Consider the following 24,511-nt stretch of genomic DNA (forward strand, 5'->3'; position numbering starts at 1 on the left):
TTATCACAGTGCCTGTCATATGTATTTAATTATTGATAGATATTATGACATTTATTATTTTAGATAAAACTCTGACATCATTGTCAATAATTAACACAGAGTTAATTATGGCAAGGTAAATTTTCACTTAATGTTATTCCTAACAATAGCCTGTTAATGAGACCAAGGTCATAACTTACTTAGTATCCCTTCTGAATTACTATATGAACACAGGCTGCACTCTTCACCTGGACAGTTTCTTGAAATCATATAAAGAATGGGGATGGAGGTGTCTAAGGGAAAAAAATGAAGGTGAATCACCTCAACTTAAAATACTAGCCATATTAGTGAAGAGTGAGTAGTATCATCTCTACTTATGACAGAATTGTGTTTTTTAAATTTGTGTATGTTGTACCCCTCCATAAAAGAGGTCATTTTTCAATATTTGAAGCAAAATGCATGACTTACAGCTTGCTAACAAATAACTTGTAAGACACAATCTCAGTAAATTGGAGTCTAGGTAAGCCTAGAGTTCCAGGATTGCTGGATTTTCAAAAGTTGGAATATTTAGGGGTTCATTGACCTTGAACTGGTGAAGCATAGTTATTTGAAAGATACTATTGCTGATTGGCTAACTTTCAGGAGCAATTTCTCATGCAAATTGTCATTAATTAATTGTAACAGGTTTAAAAAAGAGTTTTCTTGGATGATTATTTACTGCTATGTCCAAAGAACAATCAGACCTTTCCTTAGCAGAGAATTTTTTATTCTCAGTGCAATTATTGAGTACTTACTATGTACCAAGCAATATGCTCAATTTATTATGTTACCTTAAATCTTCAGAATATTCTGTGAAGCACTTGTCATTATCTATCACTTTCATATGATAAGCAGAGGGGGCTTAGGTAACTTGCAGAAGATTGCATAACTAAAAAGGGATAGAGCGAGAAATAAAGCCGAGTCCTCCGACTCCAAAGATTGTGTGTTTTATCTGCACTGCCTCTATTACTTTTTAAATTAACTTCTGGCATTTCTACAACCCTCCATTTCTATAATTCTGTCATTTTAAGAATGCCATACAAATGGAATCCTACAGTATGTAATTCTAGGGGATTAGCTTTCTTACTCAGCATAATTCCCTGAAGATTCATTCCCCGTCATCGTGTGTGTGTTAATAGTTTCTTCCTTTTTATTGCTGATGAGTGTATTATGGTAAGGATGCATCCGTTTGTTTAACCATTCACACACCGAAGGAAACCTGGGCTGTTTCCAGTTTGGGGCTGTTATGAAGAAAAGTGGTCTAAACATTCATGGACAGGTTTTTGATTGAATGTAAGTTTTACATCTCTAGGATAAACGTCCAGAAATGTAACTGCTGAATCATATGGCACTCGCATATTTAGTTTTTGAAGAGACTGCCAAATATGTTTCCAGAGTGATTCTACCATTTCCTGTTTCCTGCAGCAGCCTCTGAGCGATCTAGTCCATCCTCATCATCGTCAACATTCGTTGCTGTCACTATGTTTTATTTAGGCTGTCTGATAGGTGTGTAGTGATAGTTCTTTGTGGTATTAATTTTAAGTCTTCTAACAGCTAATGACATTGAACATCTTTCCATGTGCTTATTAGCTGCTGTCTCTGTTGTCTTGGGTGAAATGTTTCTTCATACCTTTTGACATTATTCCAAATGGATAATTTAGTCTCTTACTTCTGCCTTCTGAGAGTTCTTTATTCCTAATACTATTTTTGTCAGTTATGTGACCAGCCAATCTTTTCTTAAACTCTGTGGTTTGTGTTTCATTCTCAGTGTTTTACATTTAAGTCTGTGATCTATTTTGAGCTAATTTATATATATATCAGGTGTGAGATATAGGTCAAGTTTCATTAATTTTGCCGATGGATGTCCACGTGAGCCAGCACCATTTGTTGAAAAGGCTCTTTCCTCTACTGAATTGTTTTTGCACCTTTGCCAATCTGCGAGTCTATTTATAGGCTCTCTGAACTATTCCATTTATCAATCTGTCTGTCCCTCTGCCAGTGCCACACAGTTCTGATTACTATAACTATAATAATCTTGAAATCAGATAGTCTTATTCTTCCTGTTTTCTTCTTCTTTCCCAAAGTCATTATAGTTATTCTAGTTTCATTGCCTTTCAGTATAAATTTTAGAATAATCTTATCCAGGTACATAAAAAATCTTGCTGGTATTTTTACCAGAATTTGTTTAACCTGTGTATCAATTTGGAGAGAATGACATCTTTACTATGTTAAGTCTTCCAATCCACAAGTATGTGTTCATTTATTTAAATCTTCTTTGATATCGTTCATCAGCATTGTGTAGTTTTCAGCATAGAAGTCCTGTGCAGGCTTCATTTGATTTACACCTAAGTAGTTCACTTTTTTTGAGTGATTGCACATGGTATCGCTTGAAATTTTGATGAGCACATATTTGTTGCTAACATACATAAGTATAATTTGCTCTTGTATCCTGCAAACTTGCTCAACTCACTTGTTTGTTCTAGGAATTTATTTTTGTTGCTTCTTCTGATTTTCACATGTAGAGAATCATGTCATCTGCAAATCAAAACAGTTAATTTCTTCCTCTTCAATTCTGTATGCCTTTTATTTCCTTTTCTTGTCTTATCTTTTTGACTAGAACCTCCAACTCTATGTTGAAAAAGAGTGGTGAGTGTGGACATCTATGAGTGTCCTTCATCTTATGGCAGAAGTATTCAGTTTTACAACATTAAGTATAATTTTAGCTGTATGTTTTTTGTAAATGTTCTTTATCAAGCTGGGGAAGTTCCCCTCCATCCCTCTGTCTCTGGAGGGTTTTATTATAAATGGGTGCTGAATTTTGTCAAATTTATTCGGCTTCCAATGATAGGCATCACATGATTTTATCTCTGTAGCCCATTAATATGGTGCTTTGCATTGGTTGATTTTGAAATATAGAACAAGCTTTCAACCACTGATATAAGGCCCACTTGGTCACAGTGTAGAATTCTTTCTTTATATTGCTGAATTCTGTTTACCAGTATTTTGTTAAGGATTTTTGCATTTATCCTTGTTTGTCTGTAGTTTTCTTCTTTTTCCTCTCTCTCTCTCTCTCTCTCTGGTACTATCCTTGTCTGGTATTGTTATTGGGGTAACAGTATCTTCATAAAATAATTTGGGAAGCGTCCCTTCCTTTTCCATTTTCTGGAAAAGAGTGTGTAAAATTGGTTTAATTATTTTTTTAAGATTTGCTTATTTATTTTAGGGAGACAGAGAGAGAACATGTGTGCACAAGTGAGAGGGGCAGAGGGAGAGGAAGAGAGAGAATCTCAAACAGACTCCCAACGGAGCAGAGCCTGAAGCTTAGCAGACTATGCAACCCAGGGACCTGGTGTTAATTCTCATCTAAATGTTTGGTAGAATTCTCCAGTGTAATCATCTGGACCTGGAGATTTCTTTCCTAAGTTTTTAAATTATAGATTACAATCTTGATAGTTATAGGGCTGTTGAAATTATCTATTTCATATTGGACGAATTATGGTAGTTTGAGTTTTTCAAGAAAGTGACCCATTTCATGTGAATTTTCAAATTTACGAGTATAGAGTTATTTGTAGTATTGCCATAGTAGCCTCATGATGTTTACAGGATCTATAATCATATTCCCTTCTTAATTCTTAATTTTGGTAATTTGTGTATTCTTTTTTTTTCTTTTGCAATCTTAGTAGAAGCATGTCAATTTTATAGATTTTTTCAAAGCACCACATTTTCTCATCTATTTTATCTGTTATTCACTTTCCATTTCATTAATTTCTATTCTTTTTATTATATCCTTCCTTCTGCTTGCTTTGGATTCTATTTAGCTTTTCTTTCCCTAGACTCTTGATGCAGGATCTTAATTATTGATTTGAAACTTCTTCTTTTCTAATACATGCATTTAGGGTAATAGATTTCCCTCTCAGCACTGCTTTAGTTGTGTTCCACAAGTTTTTAATGTGCTCTGTTTTCATTTATGTTCAGTTCAATGTATTATTTCTCTTGACACTTCTTTGACCCATGGATTATTTAGAACTGCACTGTTTAGTTTCCAAGTATTCAGATAGTTTTATTTTTCTGTCATTGGATTTTAGTTTGATCCTATTGTGGTTGGAGAATTCATTGTGTTATTTCAATTCTTTTAAATTTATTCAGATTTGTTCTCTGGTTCATGACATATTATTAGTAAATATTCTATGGGAATGTGAAGATACTGTGTATTCTGCTGCTGTCAGGTAGAATGTCCTATAAATGATCATTAGTTCTGGTTAGTTGATGGTATTATTGAATTATTTTATTTTCTCACTGATTTTTAGTGTAGTTCTATCAATTGTTGAGAGAAGAGTGTTAAAATCTCCAACTATAATTGTTTATTTCTCTGTAAGTTCGATCAATTTTGCTCTCCACAGTTGCAGCTCTGTTGTCTGTTGTGTACACATTTAAGATTACTGTATCTTCTCAGTGGACTGATGTTCTCATAGCATAAGATCTCTCTTTATCTTTAGTATAATTACCGTTCTGAAATTGACTTTGTCTAGTATTAATACAGCCTCTTCTCTTTTCCCTAATTAATATTTGCATGGTGTATGTTTTTAATCCTTTTACTTGTTATCTGCCTCTATTGCTATATCTGAAGTAATATCTACATATAGTTTCTATACTCTGCATATAATTGAGTAATATTTTTTAATCCCCTCTGCCAAGATCTTTTAATTTGTGCATTCAGTCTCCTTGCATTTAACTTAAGAACTGACACATTAAGGTTTAAGTTTTTGTTTTGTTTTGTTTTTATTAACATATAATGTGTTATTTGCTTCAGGGGTACAGGTCTGTGAATCCTCGGTCTTACACAATTCACAGCACTCATCATAGCACATACCCTCTCCAGTTGTCCATAACCCAGCCACCCTCTACCTCCCCCCACCACCCACCAGCAACCCTCAGTTTGTTACCTGACATTAAGAGTCTCTTATGGTTTGTTTCCCTCCCCTGTCCCATCTTGTATCATTTTTACCTCCCTTCCCCCCATGACCCCCAGTTTAAGTTTTAATGTATTTTTTTGCTCTTTTCTATTCTCTCTCTCTCTCTCTCTCTCTCTGTTTTGCTCCTCTCTTTTGTTTTCTCTCTTACCTGTTTCCTGTGTGTTATTTTTTAGAATTTCATTTTTATTTATGTATAGTGTTCCTAACAAATCTCTTTGTGTTGCTTTTTAAATTGTTGCTCCTGCTATTACATTGAATATACATAAATTACAAGGGTCTGCTAGTTTCATCACTTAAGGGTTCAAGTGAAATGTAGAAACTTTATCTCTCTTTACATCACTTCACCCTTCTCTATTTATAATTGTCTCAGACATTTCTTCTACATACATTTAGGACCACCTCAGATAGTGCCATAGTTTTACTTCAATTATCACACATATTTCTGAAAACTCAAGAAGATAAAATGCATTATATTTACCCATGTGTTTGTTTGCCATGTTCTTTCTTCCTTCCTAAAGTTCCTTCCTGAAGTTCTACTCCATCTTCTTTCTTTTGTTATTTCCATTTTTTTAGAGAACTTCCTTTAGCTATTATTTTAGGATAGGTATGGCGGTGACAAATGTTCTTCATTTGTCTTCATCTAAGAATGTCTCAATTCCCTTTTCATTCCTGAAGAACATTCTCATTGGGATAGAATTTTAGGTTGACAGTTCTTTTCCTTCAGCACTTGAAATACTGTGCCACTTCTTTCCTTTCTCCATGGTTTTTGATGAGACATCCACTGTCATTTGAATTGTTCTTCTCTGGTAAGATGTCATTTTTTTCAGGCTACCTTTAAGATATTTTTCTTTTTCTTTAGTTTTCAGAAGTTTAATTACAATGTGTGTCTATGCATGGTTTTCTTTGGGTTTAATCTGTGTAATGTTAGTCTCTCTGCTTCTTAAATCTATAGGTTTTTGTCTTCTGACAAATTTCAGAATTTTTCAGCAATTATCTCTTCATTTAATTTTCACCCCCATTCTCTTTCTTCTCTCTTTTTGATAATATGATTGTCAGAAGTTTTGTATGGTCTCATAGGTCCCTAATACTCTGTTCATTTTTTTTTTCAGTGTATTTTGACCTCTGTAATTCAGACATGATAATTGCTATTGCCCTATTGTCTCCTTTCTTCTCTGCATTCTTCTGTTAACCCTTCCACTGGATTTTTCATTTACTGTATTTTCCAGCTCTAAAATTGCCATTTGTTTCTTCTTAGTATCTTCTATTTCTTTGCTGAGAATTTATATTTTTGGCTGCATTTCTATCTTTTTCATTTGTTTTAAGCACATGCATAATTCTTCATCAAAACATTTTTTTAATGGCTACTTTAAAATCTTTGTCAGATAATGCTAACATCTCTGTCTTCTCAGTGTTTATATTTCCTGATTATCTTTTTCCATTCAGTTTGACATTTTCCTGGTCCTTGGTATGACTGAAACCTGGACATTTTCATATAATGTTATAAAATCTGGATTGTATTAAACCTTCTGTTTTAGCTGGCTTCTTCTAATACCACTCCAGTTGGAGGAGAATGGGTCACTGCCTCATTCTGGCCAGGTAGGGAGAAGTCCAATTTTCCCATTCAGTCTTCGTTGACACTTAAGGCAACGTCTTCTTGTTTTTGCTAGGCAAGAATGGAATTTCCATCTCCCCAGATGGTCTCCAATGATACAGTGGGGGTAGCCTCACTGGGTGATGGAGAAGGTCCTGATTCCATCATATTAGGACTTCTCTAATCATACTATTGCTAAGATAGAGGGCTGCCTCACTACTGATGGGTGGGTATGGAAGCCCAGGCTCCTTGTGTGATCTCCATTGACATCTTTGGGGTGAGGGAAGACTTGCTACAGGCAGATGGGAATGAATGCAGTGGTATCTAACTTGGCCTTCTTGGACACTACCTAGGCAGGAGTGTGCTTTGTTACACCTTTATAAAAGTAGAAGTCTATGGTCCACACTTGACTCTTGCTGGCATTGTCAGGGTGAGGCCACAGTTTTTTCCATGATGTTTGGTTATAAGAGAATAGTCATTGTCTAAAGTCTTGTTTTTCTAGGCTGTCCCTTTTCTGGTCCCTTGGATAAAGAGAGAAAGATACTGTTGGAGCTTGTCTCTTCTGCATCTGTTGGCATTTTGAAGTTGCCTACTTCCCAGCTCCAAGTCTGGGATATATGACCCAAAAATAAAACCTAAGAGATTCGCTGCCATGCTGTTACTTGGTCTCCATATCTGAGTTGATCTACTTTCTTCTGTCTTCTTTCCAGAGCTTTCTTATGTTTGTTTACATAAAATATCCAAGGTTTTAGTTGTTCTTGCAGGGAATAGGAACTAGTATGTCTACTCCATCTACCTAAAATCAGAAATCCAACTGTCTGTATTTTTAAAAACTTAACCTGCTTTCTAAAAAAAGGTCACTATAGAACACATGGTATAAAAAGAATATAATGGGACTGTTTTGTTGTTATTGTTGTTTCTTTACAAAATTACTGAAACTGATTCATTTAAATGAGTGTCACTGGTTCCTTGAAATTAGTTACTGAGTTATCCTTTGTATGTAATTCTGTGTTGTTGACACTGCTCCCAAACATTTTTTGAACTCTATGGAACTCTAATTTGAGAGAATGAGTTGTGTCCTTTGAATATTCTCATTGGCATAAACTCTCCTCCTTTGAAACTACGTTTGATTTTTGGAAGCAACCCCAAGTGGTTAAAGACCCAAGATGGCTAGTAAAACAGATGACCATATTGGGTAATATACTTCTCAGTCTAACAGTCTTTTCTAAGAGAATAGTGTGAACCAAAGTATTTTATAGTAAGAAAGTCATTTCTTTTCTATTATATAAAACTTCCCAAACACTTTAAATTTCTACATAATAAGCCTGATTAGCTGTGGGCTGAATTTTGCATGAACAGTGCCCTTTGGTATCAAATCAATATTTCTTTTCTGTGATGTTGACATTGATGTTTTCTTGGGTCCTATGGATATTGGAGTTTTTCTCTGTAAATTTTGACAGTATGGTTTTGGGTCAACTTGAAAACACTATATTTCATCACTATTCCTCTCAAATACATGTTATTTTGTCCAACCTCCCCTTGAAAGTTCAAAACAAATGTCAGATCTTCTCTATTTCATTTTATCATTCAAAATGTGTAGCACAGTCTTTACAGAAACCTTTACGTTCAAATTCCCCTTCAGTATGAGTCAGTGTTCTCAAAGCTAACCCTCTGCTTGAACAAATCCAGTCTCTGACATTTTCAACATTTTCATTAGCCCTTTGTACTTCATCATGAGCATCCTCATTACCTTTCTTAAACTTTTGTGCCAATCAAAAACAAAAACAAAACAAAAAACCACTTCCCCTTTACAGTCCCTTCAACACCATAACTGTCCCTTTAGATGTCTTGTGTCATTTATGTTTGCTTAACTTCATGCAAAATTTAGTGTTAATTCTTGGCTTTCTACAGCTGTCACCCCCCCATCCCCATTCAGTACAGCCTGTAATCCCAATAGAGAGTGAAAAAACAGTACTGCAAACAGAATCATTTTACAGCGCATTCCTTCCATGCCCACTTGATGTTTTATCAAACTATCTGAGAACATGAGCTTTGTCACTTCATAATTGTGGGAAGATTACTAAATACACTTATTTGTTTAACTATAATGATCTGTGTCACACCCATAGGATCTAAAATAGATAACAGATCTAATTCAATAAGTAGGAATGGCCCTTTGGCAAATTAAAGAGCTGCTAAAGAAATGTAATATATCCTACAATTTGATTCTTTTGTTCTTTTCATGGTTTCTTTTCAATTCACAGTTCACCTATTGGGAGAGAGAGTCGATTTGGTGATTAGGGGATTGCAGTATCATTTTGTGTTTAAGCCTATGATCTTTCAAAACTAATGATGTACTCTATGTTGGCTAATCGTAAATAATTAAAAAAAAAAAAAGAGGGGGTGGGAAGAGCATGATCTTTCATCGTTAGACAGCCTTGGTTCAAGTCCTCATCCTGTCAGTTTACCAGTAGTGAAAACTACTTGGGAAAGCTATTTAACTTCTAGAAGCCTTTGTTTCCTCATTAGTAAAATCGGATAATAAGAATTCATAATAGTTAACCTCTAATACTGTTGTAAGGACTAAAGGAGGTAATATATGTAAGGTAAGTTTTATTACCACATTGTTTAGCACATTATTTGGCACAGTGTTCGATAGTAGCCATTATTAAATGCCAGTTATTGCACTCATCATTAAAGATGTTAAGTAGGATATGCTACTTGCCTTCAAGGAGTTCCAAATCAAAGCATATTTCTGGGCTCCAACTGTCTCATCAGAAGGGAAAACTAAACCAGAAAAATAAGTCTACAGGCTATAATAGTTACATAATATATGCAAACAGTTTTTCACCCTTGGATATACCATTACCTGAATAATCTAATCAATGAAGAGATTGTTAAGTGTTCCTTATTAATTTTCTCATGTAGACTATGTATCCATGTTCTGGATCCCTCTAATTTTTTCTGAATGTTAACAATTCTTTGCTTGTCTACATGATCACTTTCAATTACACTGCTGGTCTTCCTTTTGTACACTGGTTCAAGCACTGACTGAAGACCCATAAGTATTATGACAGTGAAGGTAACAAACAGGTTGAAATGTAAATTAACTTATTGTTTCATAGCCAGGCTAGTCAGTTTTAGTCAGCCTCCACTGTCAGCATTTCAGACTCTAAGAAGTCATTGTCTCCAACTATGACTTAGCATGCTAGTAAGTTCATTCAGAGTATAGCAGCTCAAAATGTCACACAGTTATCATGGTGTTTCTCTCCTACCAAACAAGAGAACATGAGATTTCATGGAGGTTGAAGAGAATCAAACTAAGGGGAAAAACTTGACCATCTAGAACAGCCCTCAAAGTTGCAACACCTCCTTTCATTTAGATTTCTGAAAATGGCATAGATGCAATAAAGAAATGTACATTAGTCCTTTATGAAGTTATCTTAGTTGTGTTTATGATATTATAGCCTTGCCATTGCTGGTTAATTGTGTTGGGTAGTGTTGGATTGATCATTATTTTCACATTGTGCTGGGATAGTCTGACTCTTTTTTTTTTTTTTTTTTTTGCATCTTTTCCTCCAATTTCTCATGACTGAAATATCTTTACTATTTCTGAATGTAAACATTTACATGATAACAAGACAGCCAGTTGGGCATCTAAAAATATAATCAAATGGTTGTTTACTTTCCCATATGTATTGCCAAATAATAATTTTAAATATTTTCTTCACTGAAATCACCTCTTGTTTGGAACCATTATGCCTCCCATCTTCTGCAAATGATTTTCCATGATCACTGTCATTTCCTTATTTCTCTTAATGTTGCTCTTTTTAAAGAGCTTTTAAAAATTCAAATGAATCTGTTCCTTGAATGCATGTTTAATAATTTTTCCTTTATTCCTCCAATCTGAATTTTTAATCAGAAATCATGATTAGTCAGACTTTCCTAGGTAATGAATTACAAATTTGTTACAAATAGCAAAATTCACAGGCTTTCCTAGCGAATGAATTCAAAGGTGAAATTCAGTTTTGAATTCCAAATGATCTACCCTTAAAAGATCAACAAGAAAGAAAATGAATGCAAGAAGTAACCCCTCTGACACTTCTGTAGTAATAGGTAGAATACGAAGCACAGCAGTGGAATATGTGTTTAAAAGTATTAATAAGCATTTACTTCCCGTGTGAGACCTCCATGTTAAACCATCCATAATTATAAAAGGCATGTTGTGGGTTACCAGTCCACAAGCAGAACCACTTGTGTGGTGGAAAAGATATCAAGTAGAATGACTCAAAAAAACGATGATAAGACAAAGCTGAGAAAATCAGAGTGAGTAAGGAACAGTGGTGCACACCATAGCATTTGAAGATGGAAGACATAGTGAGCATGCCCTCTCCCTCCGACAGCCACCCTTAAGGAGTGAGAAATGGTCATCGTTCCTTTCAATGAGATATTCATGAATGTCTCTGAAAGCTCACAGTGGGATGATCTACATACAGACCTCACCTGGAAGACCCTTCCACATCTGTGCCTCCAGGAACTACAGATTCTCATAGGAGTTTACCACATGGTTCATTTTCAATGTGACTTAAAGATTCCATAAACCATACTCTTGATCTAATAATGCAGAACATGAATGGATATTGGTTAACCTCACCTGAACGACCTCATTATGCACCTTTGACATAAAGGAAAATGCACACTTTGATTCTTTTGCTTCAGAATCAGGATCCAGCCTCTATCATTCTCCCTCTGATGTTTCCTATATTATATCTCTCTCCCTGTTGTTAGTCAAAATAAAACGCCAGGTAGAACTCCACTTTATTTTTAAGCTGTGACTTCTTTTTGTTCTTGAGATTTTTCGGAGAGATTTTTGCTTCCTTAAAATGGGGGATAAAATAATCTTTGACAAGACACTAGATGACTATGAATGTATTTAATGCAAGCTTGCTCCAGTATTAACATTTTCACAAACCACAGTAGGCAGACCCTTACTGTTTTTTCATTATCCTTTCCAGCAGTGGCTGAGAGCCCAAGTGATGCCACTTTACCAGATAGGTATTCTGTACGTGTGTTTGACTTTAATCACATCCTTTCAACACCACGAATCTTTGTCTAACAAATTATCTTCTCCACAGGCAGGCAGCCACATCCAGACTTTGATGGGGTCCCAAAGCCTTCAGCACCGTAGCCGGGAGCAGCAGCCATATGAGGGAAATATAAACAAAGTGACCATCCAGCAATTTCAGTCACCATTGCCTATTCAGATCCCCTCTTCACAGGCCACCCGGGGACCTCAGCCTGGACGGTGCTTAATTCAAACTAAAGGGCAAAGGAGTATGGATGGCTATCCGGAGCAGGTGAGAAGAGTTATGATTGTTGATGAATTTTCAGGAAATGTTCAGGGAAATCCAGTGGATCCGTGGTTTACCTTCCCTCACTAAGGCAGTCTGGGACAAATTAATGTTGCCACCATGTTGAATGGAGTGGAGAACTCTTTCTAGGGGTTTTACCATTATTTTCAGTGGTTAAGCACTACAAGATATAAAAACTGATAGTTGGTAAAATGCCCACTTCACATAAGGAGAAACTGATGAATTTGAAAGTTTTTTTCTTGTATATCCTATCCCTTCTCCTATCCACTTTCAACTCTAATTTAGTGCTGTAGCTTGGCTTTTGAATGATACAGAGCTTCAGTGGATTAGGCATGTTTACCAAGGCCTCTGGTGAAACTGACAGTGTAAAAAGTAAACTATTGGTGAGAACCTTTTTGAAAAATCCTATCTTCTGGTTATTGAATAGGACAAAGTTAAAGCTTTGCTTGAAGAAAGTGATAAAGAACAGTTAAAAGGGAAACACTTCTGAAATGATCCAAAAACCACTGATAAGTACCCTGTAGGAAAAAAAAAAAAATTGCTGCTCTCCCGACCTATCTAAAATTGGGATTTACTTTTCCATTATAGAATGTTTTCTTCCTTAGAACCAGAACACTGAATAGAGTCTTATCTATTGGTTTATATTATGCTTAGAAAATAGGCATTAAGATCTTAATACTCCCATAAAATTAATTTCTCTTATTTCATTCTTCAGATAACTGGGCAAAGCTCCTACTGACTTCACTAACACCTTAATATGGTTAATAAAGATTTCACCTTAGTATTGACTACTCAAAGCTTCAGATATCACCCTGCCTTATTTTCTGAACATCTCAGACATTATCATTCTCCAGTTTTTTCTTTCACACTGTTAAGAGCCGTTTATTATTTGGATTCCAGCTGCTCTAAACATTGCCTTTACTTCTTAATACCCTTCTTGAGGCTTAGATTAGGTATTAATCATTCTCAGACTTGAGATGGCTTGAAGACAACTTTTTTCTTGTCCTACCTTGATCTAGGTTGAGTATTGGATTTAAGATAAAGAAATCAGACAGGTGCCTTTAATCAGGTAATGATATAAGGCTTTTAACTCTCCAAATAGTCTTTAAAGTTAGTAAAGTTTTAAATTATGTTTTACTACAGGCGCCTAGAAGGTTAAAGATTGTTCATATTCCCTCCCCCCAAAATGTCACAACCTCAGTGAAGCTCTTGGATTTCATGATTCCTATTAGAAGCTACATCGAAAAATCCACTGAGATCAATGCCCTCTGTTTCACCTACTTTGAACAGTAGGTTTGAGCACTCTAAATTTAAGGGCCTTTTTTACATTATTTCTAAAAATACATCAATTGTATAGTTTGACTAATGAGAGGATTACTAAATTCTAAAGTTTACATACTTATTAAACTTAAAACATCATGATTCTTTCAGAGAAGGTATTTGTCATCGCTGACAGGTGTTTTGGTCCACAGCTGCAACATCAGGTGCCTTTCAATCTGAGAGGTAAAAACTGGAACGTTCAATGGCTGTGTTAAGGAAGGGACTTAAGTAAATTCTTCTCAGCTTCCCAGTTTTTTTCCTGCCTTGGTTTCAGGCTGAAATGCTTTGGAATGCTGAGGTAAAAATTTGCCAAGTGAATAAGAATATATTGTTATTATCACTAATTTGATTCATAACTTGATCATAATTTTCTAAAAATAACTGACATTAACTTGGTTTTTCTCTTTTGCAAATGTATAATCCATGATGAAGTATATTTATATTTGTGGAAGAGACAGATACCAAAGCAGAAAGCACTTTGGAGAGATCATGTGAAAGCCTAAGGAGCCTTTAAACAATGAGTACTAGTCTGCAAACTCTGCCGCCCATTCTCCAGAGTTACGAATCTGAAGACATTTTCTCAACATTTTTTCACAGTTCAGGGTAACATTTGTCCGCCACGCGTGGCGTGTTAGATTCACACTGGCCCATGACCGTGTGTTTTTCCTCCCAACTCCACCTTCAGCGACCCCACACAGTAGAATGAGACTGTGGGCAAAGTTACATCAGGGAAATTGACAAACACTATAAACAAGCTCTTCCCTACCCCCAGGCAGCCCCCAAACATCTCCCAGCACATCATCACCAACTTCCACTCTGGTTTTTTTTTTCATCTCTCTTCCCCACCCCCTCATAACTTCCCCACTTTTCCATTTAGCTTTGTAGCACTCAAGAAAGAGAATACCTGGGTCTCAGAATTTGGATTTTGACTCTCATGTGAAGTTGTGTGACCCTGGCTGAGTCTTTAACTCTTTCGGGGGTTCTGTTTTCCTCCTTATAAAATGAGAAAATTACCACCCACAAACAAAATTCAGAAAGTTTTTTAAGAGTCCAAATGATACAATTCTACACACAGACACACACACATACACACACACACACAGTTAAGTCTGGCTCTGTGAGTATAGACATAGGCAACAGAAGTAGAAATACAACATTTTAAGAATTTAAATATCAGAGGAAACTTCACGGTTATCAGTCCCAACTTCCCTAATCTTCAAATAGAAAAGCAAGTAAAGCAAAATAAAACAAAAGAGAGAGCCTGAAAAAGTTTCTGAATATCACTCTCATGATGAAAATATTGCCTGTATTTTTTACTTTCCTAAGTTATATTTCTTTTAAAAACAAACCTCTTGATATGTGTGTGCTTCCACACATTAAAGACTTTTATCCCACATTTAACAAGGAAAAAATAGATAAGAATATTTAAAATATTTTATCTTATTATATTTTTATTTAATTTTATTTTTTCAGTGTTCCAAGATTCATTGTTTAGGCAGCACACCCAGTGCTCCACGCAATACGGAGCACTAAAGAAATATTTTAAAGCTATACAGTTTCAAATGAAAATTATAGAGTAGTGACTAAAGTGCAAAGACCAAGGAAGTCACTGAAAAATTTCTAATATGGGCTCAGTCATTTAAATCAAGACATGCTATTTTAATAAGGCATTTCTAGTGCTGCAACAAAAGAGCCATAAAGAGGAAAACAGAGTTTTCTTCAATGATCACAACAATGTTAATTTGGTCAAGTACATACATTTCCCAGCTTACAATGGTTTCACTAAGATTTTTAAACTTAACGATGGTGCAAAGGCAAGACACATTCAGTAAAAAACTGTACTTCAAATTTTGAATTTTGATCTGTTCCTGGATTAGTGAGACACAGTTGAGAACTCTCTCCTGATGCTGGGCAGTGGCAGCGAGCTGCGGCTCCCAGTCAGCCCCAGGATCACAGAGGTAAACACCAATGCACTTATAATCATCCTGTACCCTTGCCACCATTCTGTTTCTCACTTTTAGTACAGCATTCAATAAATTTCATGAGATACTCCACACTTTAGTATAGAATGGGTTTTGCATTAGATGATTTGGTCCGACTGCAGGCTAATATAAGTCTTCTGAGCACATATAAATTGGGCTAGGCTAAGCTATGGTGTTCAGTAAGTTGGGTGTATTCAAAACATTTTTGACTTATAATATTTTCAAGATATGTTGGGTTTGTTGGCCTAGAATCCCATTGTAAGTCAAGGAAGATCTGTACAATATGGAAAAAACTAAATTGTTCACAATTTTTAAGTGCAAAGAGACATTATAAACATAGCACAGAGAGATTACACAGCATGACGAAGCACACTAATTTCTATTAAAGTTAGGAGATTGTACATTTGAAAAAAAGTAATCACTTATTGCAGTGCTATAGTTGAAAAAATATCCAATTACAAAGAATACATTTTTAATTTAAGGAAAAGAAGTCTGAATGAAACTAAGAAAAGAAAGGGCAGTTAGTGTCTCTTATACTATGTATAGGATACACAGTAGCCCTCCCCCACCGATTCACAGGGGATGTGTTCCAATTCCCCCAGTTAACGCCTGAAAACCATGGATAATATGGAACTCTCTATATGCTATTTTTCCCATACACACAAACCTATGATAAAGTTTAATTTATAAATTAAGCATGAGATTAACCACAATAACAAACAACAAAATAGAACAATTATAACAATACTCTGTTATAAAAGTTATGTTAATGGGAATGTGCACCATATTATGCAACCATAATGTAATATTTAAACAGATTCATTATTCTAAAAAGAAACTTTGTATTCAATAACAGTAACTTTCCATACTCCCTTCCCTTCATTTCCCCCAGCCCTAGACAATGGCTCATCTACTTTGTGTCTCTATACATTTGCCTCTCCTGTGTATTTAATATAAATGAGATTATACAATATGTGAGGGTTTTTTGGACTAATTTCAATTAACATAATGTGCTAAGTGTAGAATGTATTACTAACTCATTCCTTTGCATTGCCAAATAACATTCCATGATATGGATATACCACAAAGTGTTTATCCATCAGTTTATGTACTTTTGGATTATTTCCACTTCACGGCCATTATGAATAATATTGCTATGAACATTCATATACAAGTCTGTGAAACGGTAGTTTTATTGGGGGGGGTAGGTTTTTTTGGAGGGGTAGTTACTTAGGAATGAAATTGCTTGGTAAAATGGTGATTATATTTGTAATTTTGAGAAGCTTCTAAACCTCTGCCTATGGTGGATGCCACATATTACGTTCCCATCAGCAATGAGGTATCTAATTTCTTCACAGTCTTACCATTATTTATTGTCTGTCTTTTTTTATTATGGCCACCCTATAAAGTAGTATGTCATAATGATTTTAATGTACATTTTTTCAATAATTAATGATGTTGAGTGCCTTTTCATGCATTTATTAGCCATTCATATGTCTTCTTTGGATAAATGTCTATTAAAAATTTTCACCCATTTTTTATATTTTTTTAAAAGTACTTGTTCATTTATTTGAGAGAGAGAGAAAGAGCAGGAGGAAGAGGGAGAGGGGAATAGAATCTGTAGCAGACTCCACACTGAGCAGAGAGCCCAATGCAAGGCTCAATCTTACAACCCTGAGATCATGACCTAAGCTGAAACCAAGAGTCAGACGCTTATCTGACTGAGCCACCCAGTGCTCCAGCCCATTCTTTAATTAAGTTATTTGGGTTTTCAATTTCTGAACTTTAAGGGTTGTTCATATATTCTGGATATAAGACCCTAATCATATATATTATTTGCAAATATTTTTTTCCCATTCCTTGAGTTGTCTTTTCAAATTCTTGGTAGTCTCCTTTGAAGCATCAGAGTTTTTAATTTTTATAAAATCAATCAATCATTTTATCATACTTGGTTTCATATCTAAGAAATCATCACCTAATTGAAGATCATAGAGACTTACTCTTGTATTTCTTCTTTGAGTTTTGTAGTTTTCACTCTTACATTTCAGTCTCTGATTTAGCTTGAGTTCATTTTTGTGTATGGTGTGAGGTAGGGATAAAAGTCATTATTTTGTATGTGGATATCCAGTTGTCCCTGTACCATTTGTTGAAAAAACTATTCTTTCTTCAGTGAATTACCTTGGACCTTTTGTTGAACATCTACTGGCCATAAATTTTAGGGTTTATTTCTAGACTCTCAATTTTATTTCATAGATCTATACATTTACCCTTATGCCATCTTGTTGTTTCTTGATCTTATAAAGACCCATCTACCTTCAGGGCATTTAAAATCATTGACTTTCTGGGCTGGCAGTTTTCTCATGTTTCTTTTTAACTGTTGCATGATCCTTTACATTATTTGTATTTCTGCTAAAATGTCACTTGAGTATTTGAAATATCATTTCTTGGCTATTCTTCCTAAAACAGTTCCACTCTTCTGATCCACCACTCTCTACTACCTTTTTTGCTTTATTTTTTTCACAGTTCATCTCACTATCTGAAATTACTTCTTGTTTACATGTTTAATATGTCTTCTCATTAGAATGTAAGTTCCATGACAGCAAGGATATTTTATCTGTCTGACAAGGTACCTGGCTCTTAGTAGGAAATCAGTAAATATTTGGGGAATAAAGGTGTTAATAATGATTTCTATAACAATTTTCATTTTCAAAGCTATAATGGTTTTTCCAAGCAGTTAATTACATAATTGGAGCATGCCATTGAACAACTGGCATACCTTCTAACAGCTCGTGACATATTTTAAGAAGGAGCCATTATATACCTTTGACAAAGCATATTTGAAAGTATCTTTTGTCATATATGCACATAGTTAAAAAATAAAAGTTGAGTGCTAACTATGTGTCAGCCATTGCCCTAGAACGTCAATGAAGAGATAACATAATAGGTATGATTAATACAGGTGATCCAAGTGTCCTACTTGCATAAAAATTCATGTGGATGTGGATACGTCTTCAGTAATACTCTCTGGTAATACTCTCAGGAGTCAGGCACAGAAATGGCCTCAGAAGCTTAATATACTTGATGATAAAGTTCCTTCTTGATGCTTCAACAATTAACAACCCTCTAGTAGATCAAAACCTCACCTTGAATTTCAATCAGTACAGAATTTTTGAGATTCTGCCTACTTCACTTCCCAAAAAGATTTTCCACAACCAACTATATTTTGTGTTTTTTTTAAGTAAAAGACAAGAAAAGTCAGTTGTTTTATAACAAATAAGCAAGTGTCCCCTTGAATTTTTACCAAGTAGCCCTCTTGATTATAAGTGACTCAACCTAATAAGACTTAAGCAAAAAAAGTAATAATAATAAAAAAAGGAGGAGGGCATGAATACATACTAAGCTAAAACTACAGGAATGGGCAAGCTTCAGATGAGGCTTAAAGTGGGCTCATGACCTCTCTATGGGTTGGTTCCTGTCTCAAAAAAGGCTTTCTCCTCATGGTAGTTTTTAAAATTAGCAGGAGTGAGCAAGATTCTCTTTCCTGGAAATCATAGTAGGCATCTCATTACTCCTTTTTGATTGGATTACCTGCCCATCTTGTAAACATTCACATTTCTAGGGGATACAGTGCTTTTTTTGAGGCCTAGATAACATGATTCACCTAAAGTATATAGGCTGAGAATAAAGAAGTTGGTGAGTTATTCAGAGAGAAATTAAGGTTATAGCTACCAGAATTAGGATGAGTGGATCTTGGACAGCAAAAACAAAGGTATCCATTAAAAGCTTTTACACACACTCCTAGGAAAGATGATGATAATTAGAACATATCATAGGACATCAATTCATTACAGCACCACCAAATACTTTTCTGCTGTGCAATTCCCTAATTCTGATCCTAATCCTAATTCCTCCCAACACATACACACTCACACACACAAACACGTAAATTGTTCGTATGTGCACATGTACACACAAGAGCTACCATTTCCTTTATTCTTGCCACTAGGTTGTAGAGCATTGCAAGACCATATTACTACCTTCAAGAGATTATAGGTTATGACTTCACAGGGCCTCGCTGCTACCTAGCAACCCATTTTATCGTAGACCTCTCTAAAATAAGACTCATATTTTAATAGAGCAAGATTGACACGGACCAGAAGCATGAAGTCAAGTCAGATGATGGAAGCAGACTCTCAAAGAAGCAAATACACCCTTGACTTCCAGCCCATTACTTGTATATTCAGCCAGAAACTTCATTCCTTGATATCAGTATCTTAATAGAGCATTGAAATGCTGATTTTCATTACATAAGCTATTTATTAGCCTCTTAGTTCTGACCTTTTGCTAGAACACTGCATTTCCTCTTTGATAATTCTCATTAGTTTTTGACTGCTTCTTGGCTGTGAGCTATTCTCTCCTCTTACATTTTATGGCCCCGTTACCAGGCAGGTAGAACTTCTTATATGTGAGATGAATACGCTTTGTGACATGCTTTATGGGACACAGCGATCACAACACAACCTATTAGCCATACCATAGCATGCCCAAGGGCGGTCTAGCTTCAGATGAGAATTTATGGTTGTTTGTCACATTTATAAAACCACAGTGTCATCTTTATTATTTCTATTATTAAAAAATATATTGAGGCAGTTCTTCACATACTTGGCACATACGAAATTTGTTTCCCTTCGATTTTTAGTGCCTTCCAGATTGACAATATAAAATAGATATAGTCAGTGCCTTGAAAGAGAAGTACTAAAAAGTATTCTCAGCAATTTAATTTGTAAATAAAATCTGTTGCATACATTTCCTTTCAGGCTTTAGAGTGGCCTGGGGAAAACCAGAAGTGTATATACTTTCCACATATTTCATTTGCAATATAAAATTTTCACATTAGAAAGATAAAACCCGAATTTCAAATAATTTAATTGGAAACATGTAGGGGAAGCACAAAGGTAAAATGTTTAAACCATATTAGTTCCTTCCTTATATTTTCTAATTAACCACTAATAACAAAAAAGGATACAAGGTAAATTGGTATATTGAATAAAACTAAAATATTCCTTTGAGCTATATCAAGCTATTTTATGTTCATATCCACAGATGGTGAGCCATGTAAGTACAAAACTATTATAAACTGTTGTTGCTATTACCCTATGATAACTAGTTTTAACAAACATAGCTCAATTAGAGGAAAAGTTATAATTAAACATATCTTTAAAATAAAAATATGGGAAAGTACTTATGGTAATTGCAGTTACCCATAATTTAGGAACTATTCATTAAAGACTCTACCATAAAAATCCCATTAGTGGATAGTGTTTTGCCCTTGTGTTGCAAGTGAACTATGTAATAGTTAAACATTACGTTTATTATTAAGAAATATGACAGTAAATTAAGGATAGTCTCATTAAGTGGCCAAACCTAATTAATCCAGTTCCCAGTGACTCTTAATATATGCTAATTAAGCCAGGAACAGACTATCTAAAGGTAGGGATTAAAGGTATCTTGAAAATGAAAATATAGAGAGCATCTAGACATTTACATTTGTCCACAAGGAAAGTAATAGTCTAACTAAGCAAGATTGCTGGGGAAGACATTACGCTACCTAAGAAAGCAAACATCTACAATCACCTTTAAGAACTTTCTCAGTATATGTTTATATAAATACAAAATATATGTGAATGTATTTCTTTAGATTATTTTTCTTAACTCCTTATTAATCTTTGGCCTGCTAATCTCTGGAAAGACTTGGTTCACCTAGTTCCAGTATTTATTCTGTACCTAAAAGTTTAAAAATCTTTCTTTCTTTCCTTCCTTTTTTCTTTCTTTTCTTTTCCCTTCTTTTCTCTCTTCTTTCTTTTTCTCTTTCTTTCTTTCTGTAACCAAAATGTCTGCACCCACTAGAGTCCCAAGTCTTTGAATCATCTCAGGTCACCCCAACCTCCTTTACCTGGAAAGCTAGCATTTTCACCATGGCCCTCATACATATCCCAGCTCAGGATCATCAACAATTCCTAGGTTTGGGGGCACCTGGGTGACTCAGTCAGTTGAGTCTGTCTTTGGCTCAGGTCATGATTCCAGGGCCCTGGGATAGAATTTCCCATCAGGCTTCTTGCTCAGTTGGAATGCTTATGCATTCGTGCACACACTCTCTTTCTCTCTCTCTTTTTCGCTGACAAATAAATAAAATCTTAGGGGGGAAAAAAGCGCATTCCTAGGTTTGTTATCATCTCTCCAGATCATTCCTGGCAATGACTTCCCTTCTGCTGAATTCTTGATCTGCGTTCACTCTTATAATAGCTTCGTCTATACTACAGCCTTAGTGTGACCTGGACCTACTCCCGTGCCGTCGCTTCCCCATCGGTCTTAACGCACAAGGCTCTTGTGTTTAACAGATTTTCAACGATGGTTTAGGGTTTGGGGAGATAATACAGCACAGAATACTAGAATATTAGCCCTCACAGTCCTAAATTTTTAACTATTCCTTGTCTGTTTCTCCATAGTCTTGACCTCTTTCTGTTTTCAGTGTTCTCTGTCTTCCAAGCCTTCTAACTGCCTCTCCAGGAGCTGGTGACAAACTCAAAACTTCTATTACTGGATATTTCATTTTCTCACTGTTCCACCCTCACTTGAGCTCTGATCAAAAGTTCTCCCCTGGGCGCCTGGGTGGCTCAGTGGGTTAAGCCGCTGCCTTCGGCTCAGGTCATGATCTCAGGGTCCTGGGATCCAGTCCCACATTGGGCTCTCTGCTCAGCAGGGAGCCTGTTTCCTCCTCTCTCTCTCTGCCTGCCTCTCTGTCTACTTGTGATCTCTCTCTGTCTAATAAATAAATAAATAAATAATCTTTAAAAAAAAAAAAAAAAGTTCTCCCCTTTCTTAAAATAAGAACCCTGCTATTTCCAAACAACAGAATCACCTACCAAGGAGATGAATTGTGCTACTCTCCTAGCAAGCAGTAGCAACTTATTTAAACAGCCATATTTTCCCTCACTGAACATTTGCAAATTTTCTTTCAGTTATTCATACGGTCTCTTCTACTTGGTCAGAATATATGTGCATTTAAAGTAGGTAACTGAAATAATGCATGATTTTATTATTGTTATAATGATAGCTTTTCATTTTTTAAAAACTGCTAATCAAAGTGCATTTCTACCCACAATAATGAGTAAGTAGTAATATTTGCTTGCCCAGGTAATTTCAGGTTATTTCAGTCACGACTTATGCCTATAGAAGCACTAAGTACTTTGTCTTTTGTGTACTGAGATAATATAGACTAACCTTGGGAACTTAAAGTGAAATGTGGATCTTTTCTACTGTGAGGCAGTTATTTGAAAATATTTAGCTTTCATATATATTTGATCACTTTTTTGTATTTTTTTTTATATAGTTTTGTGTGAGAATAGAAAAAAATCCTGGCCTTGGATTTAGTATCAGTGGTGGAATTAGCGGACAAGGAAATCCATTTAAACCTTCTGACAAGGTAAGAAGCGACTTTCTTATTGATGGTTTTAATTAGAAAAACACTGTCTTTTACTGCAGAAAAAAAAGGTCAGAAAAAAACGTACTGGGCTTTAATAAAATAGTTAATTATGAAGCCAATCAGATACACTTTCAGCACACGGGAAAAAATTCACTGCAGTGCTTGACAAATCCTAAGAATAGGGGGAAAAAATCAGCATTCTCTTTCAAAGGAAAGTTGTTTGTTTTGTTTTTTTTTTTTGCTTTTTGTTTTGCTCATAATTGTATATATTTTTAAAGAAAACTATAGTCTGAAAAACAATCTGAGGGGTTTGAAGTGGCGGGGGTGTGGGAGGTTGGGGTACCAGGTGGTGGGTATTATAGAGGGCACAGATTGCATGAAGCACTGGGTGTGGTGAAAAAATAATGAATACTGTTTTTCTGAAAATAAATAAATAAAAAAAAATAAAATGGGAATCAACATTAAAAAAAAAAGAAACACACACAAAAAAAATAAAGAAAACTATATATGCAATTTATAACAAGTTGTTTCCAAAAGTTTCCTTGTAGATCAGTTATCCGGGAAAATGTTTCCTCATGGTAACAGAATAATTAAATAATGCTTTATTGCCAGGGCCAGCTGACTGAAATCTCTTTAAGTAATTATGTTGATAAAATATTTCACTAATAGAAGTATAGAACTGAAAGACCACAGAAAACAAACATTCTATGGGAAAATCAAAGTTAGCCATGACAGATAATTAAAGGCATCCTCTCATGCTTACCTGTTTTTCAAACCATGGGTAAAAGGTCACCACCACCTCCACGCTGAACACCCAACATGTGCCCATACTGACATCTGGCCTGTCTGATCCCACTGTGAACCTGGACTACCTGACTTTTTTATTTAAAAAAATTTATCCCGAGCTATATAACCTACCCTGCCACCATCAGTGTTTAATGCTCTCAGCTTTGAATCAATTAGTAATTATAATTTGATAATAATTGAAACTATATGCTTTTCACCTCATCAAATGTATTTGTATGAAGTGACATCGCAAAACTTTGGGATAATGAAAAAAGACAGAAATTAGATATGAGTAAAACCTCCACAGGTTCTCAATTTACTTTTGAATTATAACCTGGGACAGATTCTTTCAACTTATCACTATTATAAAAAATAACCCACACATCAATTTCTGATCATGAAACCTCATTCTGAAAACACGTGGGTGTCCCTACTCTGGAGATTTCTATAACCTGAAACAGAGCCTTTAATCCCTTATTTTCCTCTACTACTTCCCAATATTCTTGTTTTCTCACATTCTTTATGCCCTTCTTCCTTTCCTTTCTGGAAAAGAAGAAGAGCGGACTAGAAGGTAGAATTTTTCACACCATACATATTTAGAGGGTAGGGACTAGAAAGAAATCCCCAGTGGCTATAGATGGAAGTACCTTTGGTCAGCTGGTTGGTTGGAGCAGCTATTCTACAAAGAAATGTGCATGAGGCAGCCTTACATAATTAGGGGAATGCCAGTTAGCAATGTCTATTCATAAATGACTAGTGTCTTTCTATTTTGAAATGATGTTGAAGATAACCATTGATATAGTAGAATTAAAGTATTCATGGTTTTGTAGGATCAAGTGTTTATTTAATTTTAAACAAATTATCAGTATAGTTTAAGACAAAAAGTATGAAAATTCAAAATCATCAGAAATATATGATGGTATTTTTAAAAGCCTCAAATCATTATGTTTTATTCATCTTGACCCTTCTCTTTTTCTCCGGTGTCA

General features: G+C 35.2%; 1 protein-coding gene across 3 annotated transcripts in view; it reads left to right on the forward strand.

Moving 5' to 3' along the window:
- Positions 1–24,511, forward strand: part of LRRC7 (leucine rich repeat containing 7) — a 432,771-nt gene that overhangs the window by 375,794 nt on the left and 32,466 nt on the right. For all 3 annotated transcript variants that reach the window (XM_059376850.1, XM_059376851.1, XM_059376852.1), the window contains 2 exons: positions 11,718–11,939; positions 22,647–22,739. In XM_059376850.1, the coding sequence (XP_059232833.1) occupies positions 11,718–11,939; positions 22,647–22,739 (315 nt within the window). The remainder of the gene's footprint in view (positions 1–11,717; positions 11,940–22,646; positions 22,740–24,511) is intronic.

Source organism: Mustela nigripes, chromosome 14, assembly GCF_022355385.1.
Source record: "Mustela nigripes isolate SB6536 chromosome 14, MUSNIG.SB6536, whole genome shotgun sequence".
In the NCBI taxonomy this organism is placed as follows: Eukaryota; Metazoa; Chordata; class Mammalia; order Carnivora; family Mustelidae; genus Mustela; species Mustela nigripes.